At 34.9% G+C, this 20,200-nt stretch overlaps 1 protein-coding gene across 1 annotated transcript; it reads left to right on the forward strand.

Annotated features, from left to right (window-relative positions):
* The first annotated feature begins 18,814 nt into the window (after positions 1–18,814).
* LOC106065141 (uncharacterized) lies at positions 18,815–19,966 on the forward strand. The gene has a single exon (XM_013223898.2). The coding sequence runs from the start codon at positions 18,815–18,817 to the stop codon at positions 19,964–19,966; it is 1,152 nt and encodes a 383-aa protein (XP_013079352.2).
* The last annotated feature ends 234 nt before the right edge of the window (positions 19,967–20,200 follow it).

The following is a 20,200-nucleotide window of genomic DNA, read 5'->3' on the forward strand; positions in this document are numbered from 1 at the left end:
GATTCAGATATGGGTGAAATATGATAAATCAAATATGGTAACTATGGTTTCAAACGGAGACAACCATAGCGGGTATTAATAATACTATATGAAGATATCGCACCGACTTAAAATAATACAATGTACACACATAATAACGTCATAATGTAATGACGGGGAACGTGGTTGTGTACGCACACATTTCTATAAGGTAAAATAAGTATAGTAAAATGTTTACATTCACCGTTTGTCCCTAATGAAACCTCACAAAAATAAACTGTCTAACAGAGGAGACTGTATGAATTCAAGCGGGCCTAACTTAGAATGCTTTGGTCTCTCTTTATATATAGATGGGGCATTTTGTTTAACGGGTTGGGAAGAAAGCCAGGTGATTTTCTCACATGTATCTATATACCGGAGATGTCAGGCGTCAGGTCAAAAATAGAGAGAGAGAGATAAAGAGAGAGAGAAGAGGAAGAGAGAAAAAAAAAGGGAGAAAAATCTGACCCAGGAAACTACAGACCAGTATCACTTACCAGCATCACATGTAAAATCCTAGCAACATCATAGACCACTTCCTATCTTATCTTATCCTATCTTATATAATACAGACGCTACTCCATACCAACGTGGCTTTAGGAAATATAGATCATGTGAAACACAACTAATAGGACTAATTGATGATTTTTCAAAAGGGTTAGATAATAGTGAGCAAATAGATGCTATTTTACTAGATTTTTCCAAAGCTTTTGACAAAGTTCACCACCATATTTTGCTTAAAAAATTAAAACATTTTGGCATTGATGGTCCATTGCATCAGTGGATTAAAGATCTTCTGATAGGGAGAGAACAAACTGTAATAATAAATGGCTCTAAATCAACACCAATAACAGTAAACTCAGGTGTACCTCAAGGAACAGTCTTAGGTCCATAACTTATTTTAATTTACATAAATGATTTACCAAATTGCATTAGTTCAGGAACAAAAGTCAGATTATTCGCAGACGATTGCATAATATATAAAACAATAAAAACAACACAAGATACAGATATTTTACAAAGAGAATTAGATGAATTACAGAAATGGGAATCAAATTGGAGCATGTCTTTCCACCCAGAAAAATGTCAGTTATTAAGAGTAACAAAAAAACTAAAACAAATCAATTCCACTTATCTTATTCATGGTAACACAGACTAAAAACGCAAAATACCTAGGTGTTATAATAAATGAAAAACTGTCATGGAACCCCCATATTGATGAAACTATTAAAAAATCAAACAAAGCATTAGGGTTTATTAAAAGAAATTTCTATAAATCAAATAAGAACATAAAACTAAAATGTTATTTAATCTTGGTTAGACCAATAATAGAATATACATACTCTGTTTGGGACCCCTCAACTCAAGAAAACATTAAGCAACTGGAACAGACACAAAATATAGCAGTGAGATTCATAACAAACGAATATTCACATTTGACTAGAGTAACACCTTTAGTAAAATCACTAAATTTAGAAAGCCTTCAGGACAGAAGACTCAAAAGTAAAGTAACAATTATACATAAAACACTGAACCATAATCTTCTAATACAAAAACAAAATTTTATAAAATACTCAGAAAGACACAAAGATAAAGGCACATTCCTCGTCCCATATGCTAGGACAAATTTGTACAAATGCTCCTTCTTCCCTAGTGCTATTAGAGCATGGAATGGGTTGCCTGAGCTGGCCAGGAAAACCGGTGACTTGGCAGAATTTAAGTCATTGGTTAATATGCATGACTGAATGCATGACGCGTAGGACGTAATCATCTTCTTTTTTGGAGTAACGTCTGTATTATATAAGATAAGATAAGAAAGGGGGTAGAGACAAAGATAGAGATAGACAGAGAGAGAGAGAGAGAGAGATGAAGAGAGAGAGAGAGAGAGAAAGAGAAAGAGAGAGAGAGAGAGAGAGAGAAGGTAGCCGGAAAGGTTCGGACATGTCAAGAGGATTTTCAATATTATAGTTAAAACAATCTGTAAAGCAAGATGAAAGTGATTATAAACAAAAATTTCAAAGTGTTTCCTTATTTCTAGAGAATCTTTCTCAGTCTTTTCCCTTTGCACCTTCTCTGTCTAGATCTAATTAGAAGCAGATAATGAAAGACTTACTTAACTATTTCATTTAGAGATAAGTAAGTTAGGACAGTATGCAGACACTTCATACAACTATCTCTTAGACAAACCTTAAAAACGTTGTGAACAGGTAGATCTACTGTGGGCCCCTGTGGCCACTGGAAAAACAACTTTATAATACATAGGCCACAAATTTAAGGACAGCTTAAATCCCTATTTTGAAGAAACCGGGACTAAATGTCGAATGTACAAATGATTCTATGATAAAGTGTATTCAATTCCCAACTGTTCTATGTATTTATTATTATTTAAATACTTTAAATTATATTTTAAATTTTTTTTAAAGAGGTCACTAAAGGTACATTTAGTTCATTAAATGTAATTATTTTGGTCACTCTACATTTAACAATATTGACGCTGTACGTATTACGAGAGCTGAAAATTTTTTTAATCCACCAGAAAATAAATAAAGAAGAAACAAAACCAATACTAGAAACTTAACTCTTTCTCTCCTAACTGACGATACCAACGTTGATTCCACCAGAATGTGGTAAATAATTACGGAGAGAAAGAGTTAAATGATGATTTTATCTAGCAGGAGATCATTAAAACAATATTGCCTAAAATTGTGTCAGCTTTTTAAAATCACATTTGTATCATTTTCTCCAAATGTTCATTAACACAAAGTATTCTCTTGTACATTATATCTCTAAATCTATCTATCTATCTATCTATCTATCTATCTATCTATCTATCTATCTATCTATCATCTATCTATCTATCTATCTATCTATCTATCTATCTATCTATCTATCTATCTTCTATATGTCTGTCTATCATCTATCTATCTGTCTATCTATCTATCCATCTATCTTCTATATGTCTGTCTATCATCTATCTATCTATCTATCTATCTATCTATCTATCTATCTATCTATCTATCTATCTATCTATCTATCCATCTATCTTCTATATGTCTATCTATCTATCTATCTATCTATCTATCTATCTATCTATCTATCTATCTATCTATCTATCTATCTATCTATCTATCTATCTATCCATCTATCTTCTATATGTCTGTCTATCATCTATCTATCTATCTATCCATCTATCTTCTATATGTCTGTCTATCTATCTATCTATCTATCTATCTATCTATCTATCTATCTATCTATCATCTATCTATCTATCTATCTATCTATCTATCTATCTATCTATCTATCTATCTATCTATCTATCTATCTATCATCTATCTATCTATCTATCTATCTATCTATCTATCTATCTATCTATCTATCTATCTATCTATCTATCTATCTATCTATCTTCTATATGTCTGTCTATCATCTATCTATCTGTCTATCTATCTATCCATCTATCTTCTATATGTCTGTCTATCATCTATCTATCTATCTATCTATCCATCTATCTTCTATATGTCTGTCTATCTATCTATCTATCTATCTATCTATCTATCTATCTATCTATCTATCTATCTATCTATCTATCTATCATCTATCTATCTATCTATCTATCTATCTATCTATCTATCTATCTATCTATCTATCTATCTATCTATCTATCTATCTATCTATCTTCTATATGTCTGTCTATCAATCTATCTATTTATCTATCCATCTATCTTCTATATGTCTATCAATCTATCTATTTATCTATCCATCTATCTTCTATATGTCTGTCTATCAATCTATCTATTTATCTATCCATCTATCTTCTATATGTCTGTCTATCAATCTATCTATTTATCTATCTATCCATCTATCTTCTATATGTCTGTCTATCAATCTATCTATCTATCTATCTAACGTTAAGTTATATTAATTTAAAGGTATAAATCATCGCAGATAAAACACATGGCATACAAGTTGAAATGAGAAAAAAACAATTTGTTATATTTATGTTATATTTAGGAGAGAGATAAAGAGAGAGAGAGAGATAAAGAAAGAGAGTCAGAAAGAGAAAGAGAGGGGAAGAGTGAGATAGAGAAATAAATTCTAGGTAAATTGCATCAGATTCGAACCTGACCTTTGTGGGTCTGTATACAACAATTGCTCTATGTGCTAGATATAGTTAATTTAATATTGTTTTGCGGATTGGTTTTGAGAGATTCACATTTTCTGCTTGCCTTCATCGACTTGAAATTTTCGCCAAGTCCACTCTAAGCTGCCACCGTGACCCTCAAAACAGTCCACAACTAACAAAACTCAGTCACACTTTGAAGGCGACAAGACTAAAGCCTGGGACATTGATTTCTGAAATAAAAATATGAGATTTTTTTCGTAGAGAAACTGACCCAACTAGACCACCTTACAGTTTCTTAAACTTGTGATAAAAACTTGAACATTGAATAATAGTATAGTACACACGTACAGGGCCGGACTTAGACCACTGCAACCTATGCGGTCGCTGTGGGACCCGCACTTTCATAGGGCCCGCGCTAATTCTAGGTGTAACATATTTAATTAAAACGTTATAACATATATAAAATAGCAGGCTTTCCGCGCTTCCTTTCGAGGGGCTCCTATAAATCTCCTGCAGTTGTAAAATATACCAAAAAGTCATGGAAATATCATGAAATTAAAAATCTAACTTTAAAAAATCTGAAAAAAATAGACAAAAGTTTCATTTTGGGGTGCCAATTTTACGCGCGAAAAAAAAACAACGTCATTGTCAGCTTTCATTTAATAGAAATTTATTGTAAAAACAAAAGTATTTTCTATAACAAAATCTTAATTTTGACGTTTTGCTTTTCCCTACCTAGACTGGGCCCCGCGCAATCCGTTTCGCATAGGGCCCCGCAATAGCTAGGACCGGCCCTGCAAGCACTCAACGAAGGGAGGTAATAATGGACGATGTATTTATTTACAGTAATAAGAAATACAAATACGGACTTCAGCTATCAAGTTAAAGGGAGTTTTCTACAAGTCCTTTTCACCTAAACCTTAGTACAGACCACCGACACACTTCCCAGTGTCGCTCCAGGTTCTCAATACAGTTCACAGGTAGCTCGAAGGACGGCTCTTAGTCTCAGACAGCTCAAGACTCCCATAACTTGCAGATTACTTCAGCCGGATCTACAACAGTCTTTCCTCTAAAATCAATATGTCATCTATTCCTCGCCTTGAACGGTGTGCTGGTGCGCACCATCAGTGTTGGCACGGGAGCAGGGTTAGAACAATACATTAAGTTCACGTGAATCTGCCAGACGGCATGCGCTTTCATGTTGTTTTATGTGAATTCCAGAAAGTTTTGACATTCGACCTACGACATTTTGACTTCCCAAATTAACCCAAGTTTGGGGACAATTAGTGTGTGTGTGAGTAAAAACAATGGTGTCCTGAATGAGGAGGTTCACGTCTGCCATTGTGAGCGGTGTACAATCGCTACATACAGGTCTGGGGGGGGGGAGGGCTAAAAGAAAATGTTTTGTCACTGTCACTTCGTCGGTCCATCGTATGTATGTATATTCGTTTCACTAATATGGCACTCGCCTAGGGCCCCGTGCACTCCCGAGGCCGCCTCCGCTTCAAGCTTCATTTCAATGAGTTAAATGTCTTGTTTTAAACTACAATGATAATAATATTTAAAAAAAAAGATAAAACTTCTAAAAATAGATCTCGGTGCATTGAACCTCCTGTGTATTTTGGCCTTAGTATTGAGACGCGTTTCCTTAAAATGTAAATCTGGCCCTGGGTGTGTGGGTCTGCATGAAAGCAAACGAATGGGATAGGTGAGAGTCATGCAAATTCTGTTTAGCCAAAATCTTAATCTCCTTCGAGATGTTTAAGTGTTGTCTCCAGTTGTATCAGATCTGGATATATTGCTCTCTTAATAATAAGTATAGTATCTAGCTGTACTAGATCTAAGTATATGGGTAACTATATAATGATGATTAAGTGCCGTCTCTGGAGGTATCAGGATCCTGATCCTTATACACGGCGATGATTTGGCCGCTTTTATGTTTGTTATAAGTGTATCCTGCTGGTCCTTTAACATGGTTCATTTTAAGTAGTGTTGATTTATGTATAATAATAAGTTTGTATCTTTTACATATTTCGAATGTTCTTTAGGTTTTAGAGATTATAAGATTGTAACCAAGCCTCGCTCAGGACGATGGGGGGGGGGGGCATTGGGCACCCATGGCAGACATCGAAACATGGACCCCCGAGAGCACCGAACGACAGTCCAATGTGTCTCTGTAGGGGTGGGACTGCCTTCTTTCTACGAGATAAGGATGGCTTAGTAGAATCTTTGAAAAAAATAGGTAAATGTATTCATGAATAAAACATTTAAATAGTTTTCTACTATATAACAAAGTTCACGCTACATAAGCTAAATAATGGGAAGCGGGCTACATAAGCTAAATAATGGGAAGCGGGCTACATAAGCTAAATAATGGGAAGCGGGCTACATAAGCTAAATAATGGGAAGCGGGCTACATAAGCTAAATAATGGGAAGCGGGCTACATAAGCTAAATAATGGGAAGCGGGCTACATAAGCTAAATAATGGGAAGCGGGCTTGAACACAATGCTACTTTACACATAGAATGCCAATATCACAGAAAAAGATGCATCTAAGTCGAGACTCGTTATTAGACATAAAAGTCATGACCTAGTTACAGTGACCTAAAAACTTTGACCTAGTTACATAGCCCACCCTAGTCTATAGATGTGCATGTTTGAAAATGTTTTAAATATTAAGATCTGGAAAGAAAAGAAGGGTGCGGAACGGAGCTGTGCTGCTAAATTTAGCCATAAAGTGGAGCATTATGTGACGTTATATCACTTTGAGGTCAAGTAATGTAAGGTCACGACATGTCTGCTGGAGAGTGTGTAGGTGTGTACTGGGAGAGATATAGACACGATAACACATGGCGAGGTCTGGTGTGTAGAAGTGTCAGGTCAGCACGGACACACTCAGGGTGTGTTGGATCGAAACAGATCCTTTTCTTTTTTGTTTTAAGTTAATTAAGTGTAGAGTCAAAGTAAGTGAACTGAAATAGTGAGTCTAACCACACACCAGAGGAGTAGCAAGAAACCCATGGACCCGGGTTCAAGTAGTATATTTATAGTGTCCATCCCCCCCTTCCCTTTGCCAGAAAATAGAAGGGAGACCTTGACAAATCCGAATCGAGTCAGACTCTATGCATCAGTACTTTTACAAAAAGTTCTTCTAGTGTTGATATTACGTTAGTAAAATTAATAGTGTCTTTACACCCGATTAAGTAGATTACAAGTAATATTCTGTTTCTTAATATCTTTACATCATCTGCCCTATAGAGACATTTATATCATCTGATCTATAGAGTTCTTTACATCATCTGCCCTATAGAGTCCTTTACATCATCTGCCCTATAGAGTCCTTTACATCATCTGCCCTATAGAGACCTTTACATCACCTGTCCTATAGAGACCTTTACATCACCTGTCCTATAGAGACCTTTACATCATCTGTCCTACAGAGACCTTTACATCATCTGCCCTATAAAGACCTTTACATCATCTGCCCTATAGAGACCTTTACATCATCTCTCCTATAGAGACCTTTACATCATCTGCCCTATAGAGACCTTTACATCATCTCTCCTATAGAGACCTTTACATCATCTGTCCTATAGAGACCTTTACATCATCTCTCCTATAGAGACCTTTACATCACCTGTCCTATAGAGACCTTTACATCATCTACCCTATAGAGACCTTTACATCACCTGTCCTATAGAGACCTTTACATCATCTGCCCTATAAAGACCTTTACATCACCTGTCCTATAGAGACCTTTACATCACCTGTCCTATAGAGACCTTTACATCATCTACCCTATAGAGACCTTTACATCACCTGTCCTATAGAGACCTTTACATCATCTGTCCTATAGAGACCTTTACATCACCTGTCCTATAGACCGCAAGGGGTACTTTACTTTTAATAGTGTTATTGGAATCCTTTCAGTGAAGGCCTCTCATAATCAATGGTGTCATTACAATCAATTCATAAAAGGCCATTCTCGGATCAAGTTGAAACTTTGCACAGTTATTTACGGTTCCTAAAAAAAAATATAAATCAATCCGAGAGTGAACTAGTTAGTTAATTAAATAATAGCAATTTATTCATTCAGTTTACTATTATCATACTACATTGTTTTGCTCCATATTGAAAGATTGCCTTTAAAACAATTTAAATGTGATTTATTCATCTCTGAAAAGCTTTTTTTTTTTTTAAAAGTATTTTTATGTATTTATTTAGCTTCTTCGTTTCACGGGTCGATGAGAGCGTCAACACAATCGGAATAGATCATGTCTACACTATGTAACTAATATTATGAAATAGAATCTATAAAAAAAAATAAAAAAATGCTCGTAATGCCTTAGTTAGTAAAATGTCTTAATAATACACAAAACATAAGAAATCTTAAAAAATTAAATAAAAAACAAAACCTTATAATTCTAATAAGAATGACATTTAATTAAGAAGTCGATTAGTTCTTGCAGTCATTACAAGGAAAGTAAATACAACATTATAATTGTCACACAATTCTAACATGCATGACTAGATTGACACATGAAATGCATAGAACATAAATTTTTTTTTTTGAAGTAACGTTTGTAGTATATAAGATAAGTGAATTGATTATCTTATAATTGTAAGATATTATTTCTTTGATTTCTTTCATTTCAAAATTCTTACGTATGTTGACTAAATGTGATTTGAATAAATATTTCAGACATTCTTATCATTTGTGGACGTTTGCTGTATCACATATAAATAAAAATCACATACACACTGGTAAAGCTGTTTTAGAATGAATGCATACAAAATGGAATTACAATTCTGATGTTTAGAGGCTAAACTACCACACGCGTTTTAAGGGTTAATAACGGAAACGAAAAGCTGACTGCTAAAGAGGAAACATTAACATTTCCTACTGCTGATGAAAATGGACAGAAAAATATTTAGAACAAAGAAAGAGAACATATGGATACCATATGAATAACTCAAACACTTGAAACACAAAACACAATTTTTTTTTGTTAAAATTTAGATACCACAAAACTGAATGGAAATAAAAAACTGCAAAAAAAAAAAAAAAAAAAAAAAAAAAATTACCCCCCCCCCCCAAACAAAAACAACAAAAAACAAACAAACAAACAGAAATAAACATTTAATGCGTTAGAAAAACAACAAAGCTTATATTAAATGTACTTGTATCAATTAGTTTGGACCTAGTCATGCAATTAAATTTGTAATACATCTAGACTAACAAAAAAAAAAAAAAAAGCATTTAAGAAAAAAAAAAAGAAAAAAAAAAGGGGATGGAACGACCTGAATTCGAATTATGGCTCCAGCTTTCTTAGACTTCTCAAGCCAACACAGTAACCACTTTGCTACTTGTCCTTGTCACCAAACAAAATAATTAATTACTAATAGTTAATTAACTAATTGTTTTTTTTATTGATTCTTGTGTTGTCAGGTAAAAGAAACAATTGTGCAAAATTCCACCTTAATCCGAGATTGGGTGTGGGAGAAATAACGCGTGCAACGTTTTTACCAGACAGACAGACAGAGTGAGTTGATATAAGTTTTGTAAAAAAAAAAAATGGGAATGGGTATAACAGGAATAAAAACAACACAAAATGTAAAGAACTGAATGAATTTTTAAACGAAAACCTCTCAGTAAATTTGATTTTATTTCTATTTCTATTTCAACTATCCCTACTACTGATTTTCGTTTTTTTTTAGAAAAAAAAATTGAATTATTTTCCATTGATTATCATTTCGTTCCAGTTTTAAAACTAATAACAACCCATCAATAGGCAGGAAAGGGAAAGACGTATGCATAATAAATGTAATTACACACATGAAAGAGGCAACACTCAAACAGGAAGACTAGAGGCGGACTAGAGATGTCCACCGTGGTGCCGCGCAACTAAAATTTCCAGACGACTGTCTTTGTTGTTATCGCCCCTTGTTTTTCATGTTTAGTTTGCGTCATCGCCAGATTTCTCATTCTTCACACCCGACACCCTCGGCCCTGGCTTCTCTGATCCACCTGCTAGCCTCTTCTCTCTCCCTGGTCTAAACCGAGTGACCATATCAGAAAGATAATTCTATGAGTCAGACTCCGAGCGTGACCTTGTTTTTGTTCTCCGTCTGCAACCTTGACATTGTCTTTCTTGAAACAGAAAGTGTGGCTGCATCTGTAGGGGAAGTGCTTTTGTCTTTCTTTTATTCTTAGACAATGACTTAGATTAACCAAAAAAAACAAAACCAAGATTAAAACTAAAATTGAAAGAGTTAAACCAGGAATAAATTATCGTTTTATAGTGACAATTGCGGATCACGGGTTGAAGATTTACATTGATTATTTGGCTAACATTACAGAGCCACCTCCTAAATTCATAAACAAGCTGAACAAGTTAATTAGAAGCTTTATATTTAAAAACACTAATAGGAGCATTAAGCACACTACACTCATTCAAAACAAAGAAGATGGGGGGATAAACTTGCAAGATGTTAAAACAAAAATACATTCGCTAAGGCTAAAATTTGTAGGTCAAGTAGTTAGAAACCCAACAAACTTTCCCTTGACAATTTACTATTATGGTTTAAGATTAAGTAGTCTTCTTCCAATACACAATGATACTTCTCACTATTTTGGTATAGTCACTCATCCATTTTACAGATCTATTTCAAGAATTTTACCTGGTAATGAACATTTAATACACAACAAAACCAAAGAATCATACACAACAATTAAAAAGCTGTTACATGAAAGCCTAGTGAATAGGATCAAGTGGGGGAGAGTTCTTGGGGTGACAGAATTCCAGGACACATTCATAAACCTACACAGCAAACAGATCCCACCAAAAGCTAGAGAGATAAGTTATAGACTTATCTTTGGGATGACCCCTATGGTTAGAAGACGGGCAAATGACCGTGAATGTATATTATGCCATCTTGAAAATGCTGATAATGAGCAACATATGTATTTGGAATGTCCATTATTCCTTCAAGTTAGAAGTACTGTAAGAGACTTATTGGAAGCAAACTGTGGCAATTATGTAAATGTTAACTTGTCTATTATTTTAAACAAGCTGCCAAAACTAAAAAATAAAATGATAAATAACTTTAACTTGATTATTGTTTCCGAATAGAGAAATCTTGTTTGGGCTAGCTGGCTCAAATGTCTACATAATAATAAGGTGCTTGATCCTAATCACTTAGAATCGACATTTAGAACAATAATGGACTTTTGGGTAGAGAATTATCTAGTTTGATTTTCATATACCTGTACAATGCTCAGGTGGTTTTCCAGAAATAGGTGTTGGGAGTCTTGGATATCTGATATTGTGTTGATTGTTCTGTCTTTAGGGGGTTCATTGGTTAGGTAGATATGTCTTTGATATTAAATAATATTTCTATTACTATTATTATATTTTTAGGTTAATCACTTTTCAATTGTTTATGATTTAATACTTGTGAATTATGATAACTTACAAATAAAAACATACAAAAAAAAAAACAAAAAAAAACCAAGCCCACAAAAGAGGCAAGATGGCCCATAAAAGAGGCACATAAAGCCCAAAAAAGAGGCAAAGAAAAGAGGCATAAGGCCCAAGGATTCCTATGATGATAAAGCTAAAACTGAATAGCGCAAATTCTGAGGTTTCCTTTTAAAAAAAAACAAAAAAACAAAAACAAAAAACATTTAAGACTAAATCCAAGAAGAACAAGAAGACAGGGGCGGACTGTCTATATGGGCAATCAGACAAATGACTGATGGGCCACCTTAAGTACCACATGAATGCAACTATGACACTGTATGTTCAATATCCTTAGGGCCCAAACACTGAGCGACTAAAAAGCAACAGAAGGCCTATGTTTTTCTTTTAAAAGATACAAGAGCGTACAGTTATCGATACATTATTAAACCTAACATAATGATTTTGAGGTCAGTTGGTTACAATTATATGCCCAACATATGATATACAATTTTATGGGCCTTGTTGTACAGAAATGCCAGGGCCGATATTGACACCCAGTCCGCCCCAGCAAGGAAAACATAAAAAAATACTTTTAAAAAAATATTATTAAGCGTACTTGTATCAAATAGTTGGAATCAGTCGTGTAACCAAATTTGTAATATAAGATAAGATAAGATAAGATAAGATAAGATAGTTTTTATTGATTCAATCAAATGGAAATTTAGTTTGACTACAATTGACAACCTCAGCGTAACTATTGTAACAATAACAGTATAGATGCAAATACGAACAACACTCACACACGAAACACACACTCACAACCAGCGCTTTATGACTTAGACTTCTATGAACTTCTCGATGACGACAGCCGATGTTGTAACACTCTGACCGATAGTGGGATGAAGGAGTTTTTAAAAATCTTTCTGTTTTAGTTCTAATGGAAAGGAGACGACCACTTCGTTCAGATCTTATGTAACAGTGGTTTAATGGGTGCAGGTTGTCTTTAAGAATCGTGAGCGTTTTGGAAAGGCATCTTTCATGGAAAAGCTCTTCAAGAGATGGTAGCTGTGTTCGAGTGATATACGATGCTTTTTTTAAGTAGTCTATTTAGCCTAAGTCTTTGTGCTAGTGAAGCATTACCATACCAGCAGGTGATGGCAAATATATCTATATCTAGCATTTATAAAAATGTAAAAAAAAAACAAAAAAAAGGGCTAAACGACCTCCTATAATTGAATTCGAACTCATGGCTTAAGCTCTTGCAGGCTTTCGATGTTACCACGGTAACCACTCTTCTAGTCGTGAGCCTATGAACATGGAAGACCGTATCTATGGTTTCTATTGTCTCGTCCTACTTTTCATGTTGTATTCACTTCGACTCAGACGACGACCTATAAAGGGGACTAACTCAGCTTTTACCACCACTTCAGTCAAGTACAAATTCTTTCCCTTATTTGAGATACCAAACAAAATAATTTGTTACCAATAGTATGTCTCAATTTGTTAATTTTTAAAATTGATTCATGTGTTGTCAGGTAAAAGAAATAATTGTGCTAAATTTCAGCTTGATCCGAGATTGGGTGTCAGAGAAATAACGTGTACAAACTTTTGGCCAGACGAACAGAGTGAGTTGTGATAAGCTTTTGAAAAATCGCAAACACTGGTAAAGTGGAAATTGAAGCTAAGACTAAAACAAAGACAAAGACTAAGACTAAGATTAAAACTAGGACTAAAACTAAGACTAAGACTAAGATTACGACTAAGACTAAGACTTAAACTAAGACTAAGACTAAGGCTAAAACTAATACTAAGACTAAGACTAAGGCTAAAACTAAGACTAAGACTAAGACTACGACTAAGACTAAGGCTAAAACTAAGACTAAGACTAAGATTAAGACTAAGACTAAGACTTAAACTAAGACTAAGATTAAAACTAGGACTAAGATTAAGAATAAGACTAGGACTAAAACTAAGACTATGACTAAGACTAAGACTAAGAATAAGACTAAGATTAAGATTAAGACTAAGACTAAGACTAAGATTAAGATTAAGATAAGACTAAGACTAAGACTACAACTAAGAGTAAGACTAAGACTATGACTAAGACTAAGACTAAGACTAAGACTAAGACTAAGAATAAGACTAAGATTAAGATTAAGACTAAGACTAAGACTACAACTAAGAGTAAGACTAAGACTAAGACTAAGACTAAAAGACTAGGACTAAGACTAAGACTAAGACTAAGAATAAGACTAAGATTAAGATTAAGACTAAGACTAAGACTACAACTAAGAGTAAGACTAAGACTAAGACTAAGACTAAAAGACTAGGACTAAGACTAAGACTAAGACTAAGAATAAGACTAAGATTAAGATTAAGACTAAGACTAAGACTACAACTAAGAGTAAGACTAAGACTAAGACTAAAAGACTAGGACTAAGACTAAGACTGCTTATTGATCCGAAATCGAAACGGTGTTATGATCACACAGAATCTTGTTTCAGTTAAAAAAAACATTTCCAAGACCACTGAAGTAGTTCATTAAAGATCTAGACTCAAAAGACTCAAGGTGATACCATAAGTAACAACGTTTCCATCTCCTTTGAGACTGTGGATGAAGTCTGGATGGTTTGCGCTTTGAACTGCCCTCACGATGGTGCTATGTTCAAATACCCTCCTTTGTTTTTCCGAGACGTCCTTCCGGTGGGTTGGACTATGACGTAATAGACTTCACTTCTGCTGGGACGTCTGAAACTTTCTAAGTCAAGTCAGTTTTAGGATGGAACTTTCCAAACATCCCCGAAACCCAATGGAAATGATTTCTCTCAATGGTCAGGAGTTGAGAACACTGATATATTGAGTATCTCTGTTTGCCAGAAAAAGATTCATCCGCAGTAATTTAAAAACTTAAAATCTCAAATAAAATTATTTCTCTTTTTTCCTTCTTTCTTTATTTTCAAACCTTAATACGAAAATCAATTCTTTTCCTTTTGTTTAATAAGCCACCACAATATCGACTTGCCATACACAATGTCACCACAAGCGCATCTCTTTTTGAACATGTCACAGTTAGGTAGATGCACAACTTTGGTGTCAGAAGTGTTGCTGGAAAGTACAGTGCAAGTGTAGTAACTAGTCTCGTCTGCCTGATGACCTTGTAAGTTAGGCGTAAGGTCACTATAAAAAATTTTGCATTTATTTCCTTTTCCTTAACATGGTGTAGCCGTGACTGAACTTAATAGCAATAAATATTATTCATTGCACAAAGAAGATTTAAATTAACATTGTTATGGATAAGTTTGCCAAAAGTGAAATTCCGATTTAAAATTGCAAAAACCATTTTTGCAACTAACTTTGGTACAAGTTTTATTTCCCTGCGTTTACAACAAGCACTAGATGTTTGAAGAGGATGAGACTTCTGTAATGTATGTTTCGACATTTCAAGTTTATCATCGGGCCAAATTTGTAGGTTTCTGATTTGGTTTTAAAATTGTGCATATTGTATTCAGACGAATCACAAGTCCTCTGTAATTCAAAGCAAAAATAAAACGTTATAAAAAGTTAATCCGATTGTTTAAAAATAACCCCCTGACATATCACTAACATCTATGGCTAAATGACAATGACACAAATAAAATCTACAGGCAAATGACATCTAATGAGAACTAAACTCTATGGCAAAATAATACTCCAACATATAAATGAAATCTTTGGTTATATGTCATCCAAACAAAAACAAAATCTATGAGTAAATGATATCCTTATATATTACTAAAATCTACGCCTTAATGACATCCTGACAAAACTAAAATGTATAACTAAACAATATCTCAACCTATAACTAAAATATAAGGCTAAATGACATCCTGACAAAACTAAAATGTATAAATAAACAATATCTCAACCTATAACTAAAATATAAGGCTTAATGACATCCTGACATAACTAAAATGTATAACTAAACAACATCTTAACCTATAACTAAAATCTACGGCTAAATGACATCCTGAGAAAAAATACGTTTATAGTTAAATGACATCCCGAGAGATCTAAAATATATGGCTAAAGGATATACTAACATATATCTATGATGTCTATGGCTAGATGACAAGCAGAAAAAAAATATCTAGAACTAATTGACATCTCTACATGCTGGCCTATTTCTGAAACTACATCTATCAATAACTCAAAACATGATTGGAAATAATGATGACATACTGCTAATTTAGGACGTGGCTGCAGACACCCCAGTCGCACTATGGGACTATTATCCACGGCAAGCCAAGACCAATTGTTTATAGAAGGCGTCAACACTGACCTGCAACTTCGCAGACTGTGGGCAGTTTAGACCAACATCTCGTTGCCACGTCAAAGGTCTGTACGATGTAGCAACTAGCTATTGGTTTCAACTGCACACAGGTTGCTACGTCGCAGGTCAGTGTTGAGGCCTACTATAAGAAATGGCCTCGGTCCAGCCAAGCGTTATGTATTTCAAATCTTATTCTTACATCGTGAGATTGCTGAATTTGCATATAGTGGAACTTCCCGTGTAACAATTAATGCTTGCTTTTATTGTTGTTTTTTCGTTTGTGCATAAAATTGATCGCTCTATCGAATTCGATGTAATATCAAAGAACTTAAAAGTTTTAATTACATACAAAGATTCGAATGGGGCAACTTTTTTTGTTTTGTTTTGTTTAGGACGTCACATACAAAAGTTTACAATGATCTACGCCGGATGTACGTCAGTGCGTGCAATGTAACCACCCAGGGCCTCATCCTCAATGCCAGTGGCGTAGCTAGGGTGTGTGTGTGTTGGGGGGTGTCCAAATTTAAACTCCCCCCCCCCGGGCCACCACATGAGGGGTCCCCCAAATGAGTGTCCAAAATTTTGTTTACATTAAATATTAAGCATGTTTTCCACACATTAAACTTGTATACTTATTAAGTACATTATCTCATGTCATAATGTCGACTGTCAAAATGCAAGGGTCCCTAAAGAGGTCATTCCTACAGGGACCCCCAGAATCCCTAGGTATGCCACTGCTCGAAAAGGTATCTTTCAACTTAAAAAGAAAAAAAAAAGTTTAAAATATACATTTGTGTAAAAATACTTTTCATTGTCATGGGCTCTACAAAACGTCTTCGCAGTACCTCCGCTACATTGATCTGGCACTGATTATCTACTGTGTTTTAATTAAAGTGTTACTTCAGAATATCGTCGTTTCTGAGATATATATATATATATATCGACACTGAATTCTAATCATGTGACACAAATGTACTAGATAATTTCACTCATAGCTAGAGAAAATCTGATTACTGAACATAAGCAGTGACACATTCGTTAAATAAGAATGAAACTCAAAGCAATTAAAATCTCTCTTATTTAAATAAGTAATTTTGAATGCATTGATAGTAAAATTACCTGTAATTATATTTTATTAATTTTTTTTTTAAATTAGAGAATCAATAAGAACAAATTTTTAAATTTGATACGGTTAGACAGTGCTGAGTAAACCTATAATTACTATAATTATATTTGTCTTACAAAGGGAGACTACTGTCCTTTCTTTTGTAGCATACGTGCAAAAAATAAAAAAAAAATTAAATAAACTTCATGAGGGGTGTGAAACACAAGTTCATTCAGTTTTTCGACGTTTTAATAATTGCATTACTATAGAAAAGTTGTTGACCTACTTGTAAGTAGACCTGGTAGTCACTAACGAGACGAAATTTATTTCATGTAGGCTGTGGATATAGGCCGATAATGTAGCTTGAATTATCGAGCTAATAGGAGGATAGAGTTTGTTTGCACTAGCCGATCAAAGAATTAAATATATTAAGCGATATCTTATATAAATATATTCAATGCTGCACTGATTTATTTAGACTTTAGAATGTCGTAAAAATAGTCGCATGATTGTATATATAACTTTAAAAAGAGTTTTAAAGCTTTCTGTATCAGAAGGTTATGTTCATCTCACACAACGCAAAATTTTAAATTACGAGACACTGTGGAATATATCAAATGCTTTTTTTTTTAAATAAAGTTCAACACAAATCATAAAGACAATGACAGAATATTAAATTATTTGCTAGCCTGACAGTTCTAAAGCGTACTTTAGAGTTTAGATTCAGACTTCCAAAGCATGATTATGAGTTCAACACTTTAAGATTAGACAAGGAGATAGATAACTGAGAACTCACAGCTCGAAGATAAAAGTTTACAAATGTCAGAAATGTTAACTAAAGCTATTTTTTATGAGTCAAAAAAATACGATGCTTAGAAATTATATTAAATTCAGCGTGTCATTCTAACAAGATGAACATTTAAATTTAAATCTTGAAGTTGAAGCATTGTACTGAGGTGATTGAATACTTTAAAGAAAATAGGTGTGTTTAGAACAACAAAGTTACTTGTAGAATGGACATATTTCTGGTTGAAGTTTTTAAATGCATTTAAATGTGCAATTTTCAAACAAGTTATAAAGTCTAGGCCAAAGAAGCGAAGAACCTTAACTCCGTTAACTCTTTCTCTCCTAACCGACGATACAAACGTTGATTCCATAAGAATGTGTTAAATAATTATGGAGAGAAAGAGTTAAAATACATATTTTACAAATATGATCTAGCGTCAAAAATATTTGTACACATTTTTATGAGCTGTAAAAAAATTTTAGGATAGTATTGACAATGTTCACTTTACCATATGGAATCAACAGATCTTTAGCAGAATAGCTAAGAATTCGTATGAGATAAAACCTGACTTTAATCATTAAAACAACACATAAAAGTAATTATATCCTAATATTTCTTATTTGATAAAGTGTACACTGCTGTTACAAAAAAAGAAAGAAGAAAATGTCATATTATTGAGATTGGCACAGATCTGTATCATACATTATTCGAAGGATTTATAGAAAACGAAGAAGAATCAATCACTTTGTATTTCAACGTTTTAAAATGTTTCCAAAGGCTTAGACTTCAGACTTGCCGATTCTCGAGAACAGACGTAATTGCCAAACTTCACCTGGAACGGACTTCCATTACAAACAAACACCAGTTAGTCATCATGACTTTCAAAAGGTGAAAAGTCCAGGTCATGGTTCAAGGTGAATCAATATGTTTTTAAGAGAGTGACCTTGACCGAATGCTTTTTTAATATAAACCTTTAATGGAATCGGACTAAAATTTTAGTTGTCCACAATGTTCGAATCAGAAAATGCAACTGACGTGTCCTTGCCGTTTATGCCCTCTCAAAGTCCGGCAACTCGACCTGATGCCATGTTCGTACCCAACAACGTCCTTGACCTTCTCACGACGGTCATCGACGTGTGGATCAACCTGCTGGTCTGCGTCACCGGGGTGGTCACGAATTCCATCTGCGTGGCCGTCTTCTGCAGGCTCGGGTTCAAGGACACGGTCAGCATCACCATGACAGCCATCTCCCTGTGGGACCTGGTCAAGGTCTTCTGCGGCATGATGCACAGGCTGTTCGGCCCGGTGTCCCTGGTGGACCGGGCCATGGGCAAGTCCTGGGAGAACATCACCTTCACGAAGCTGACCTACATCCACGTCATTTCCGGCAACGTCTCCGCCGTCATCGCAGGGTACGTGGCGATTGAGCGCTGCCTGTGCGTGAGTCTACCCTTCAAGGTGAAGTGGCTCTTGACCCCGAAGTTGACCTTCGCCCTGACCTTGGCCCTCTCCGTCGTGGTGTTCTTCTCTTACTTCTGCATCCTGCTCATCTTCGACATCCACTGGGTCTACAGTGCAGACTTTGCAGCGTACATAGCCGTCTACACCTACAACACCTTCTACAAGACCCACGGGCAGATCTTCTTCAAAGCCTACACCTGGTTCCACTTCATCTACCCTTTCCTCAGCCTAGTCGCCATGATAAGCTCCACACTTATCATCGCTTATCACCTCATGAAAGCGCCGAAGTTTAAAACCTACGGCTCCAACCTCACATTCGTCTCTTCACAAAGAATCAAGACTGACCAATCCAACCCAAGCTTGACCAGTGGTCAAGCATTAAAAGAGGATAACCCTATGACTCCGAGAGAAAAGCAAGTGGTCAAGATGCTTTTGGTGGTCATCGGGGTGTTCATTGCCAATCAAGGCCCGCGATTCATCCACGTGTTTGCCATGATTCTTGTACCAGAGTACTACCCCTTGAGATTGTATCACAACCTTATTATGACTGTAATGTGTTTCGTTTCGTTTTTGGACTTTTTCAATGCCTCTGTTGGTCTGTTCATCTTCCTCAAAATGAGTTCAAAGTTCAAGGCCGCTTTCTTTGATTTATTTCATGTGAAATTTAAATGCGAAACATCAACCGTTAAAAAAAGCTAAATTTGTCAATGTTTTGCATTTCCTTCGAAGCCTAGATGGTCCAAGCAGTCTTGTCGTCTTGTCCACTTTGGTTCCAATGAATCATACGTCGGTTTTGGAGTGCTTTAGAAAAGTTAATGTAACAATGATTGGATATAAAATGTTAAGATTTTGTCTCGTTTCTTAGCATAGTTTTACTTCTGTAATCGGCGTGTCTAAATATAGCAAATGATTGTTTAAAGAAATGGGGCATAA

The sequence above is a fragment of the Biomphalaria glabrata genome, chromosome 14, assembly GCF_947242115.1.
Source record: "Biomphalaria glabrata chromosome 14, xgBioGlab47.1, whole genome shotgun sequence".
Taxonomy (NCBI): Eukaryota; Metazoa; Mollusca; class Gastropoda; family Planorbidae; genus Biomphalaria; species Biomphalaria glabrata.

What these genes read in the sequence shown, in the direction of transcription:
- LOC106065141 (XM_013223898.2), top strand. Translation starts at nt 18,815, where the DNA reads ATGTTCGAATCAGAAAATGCAACTGACGTGTCCTTGCCGTTTATGCCC.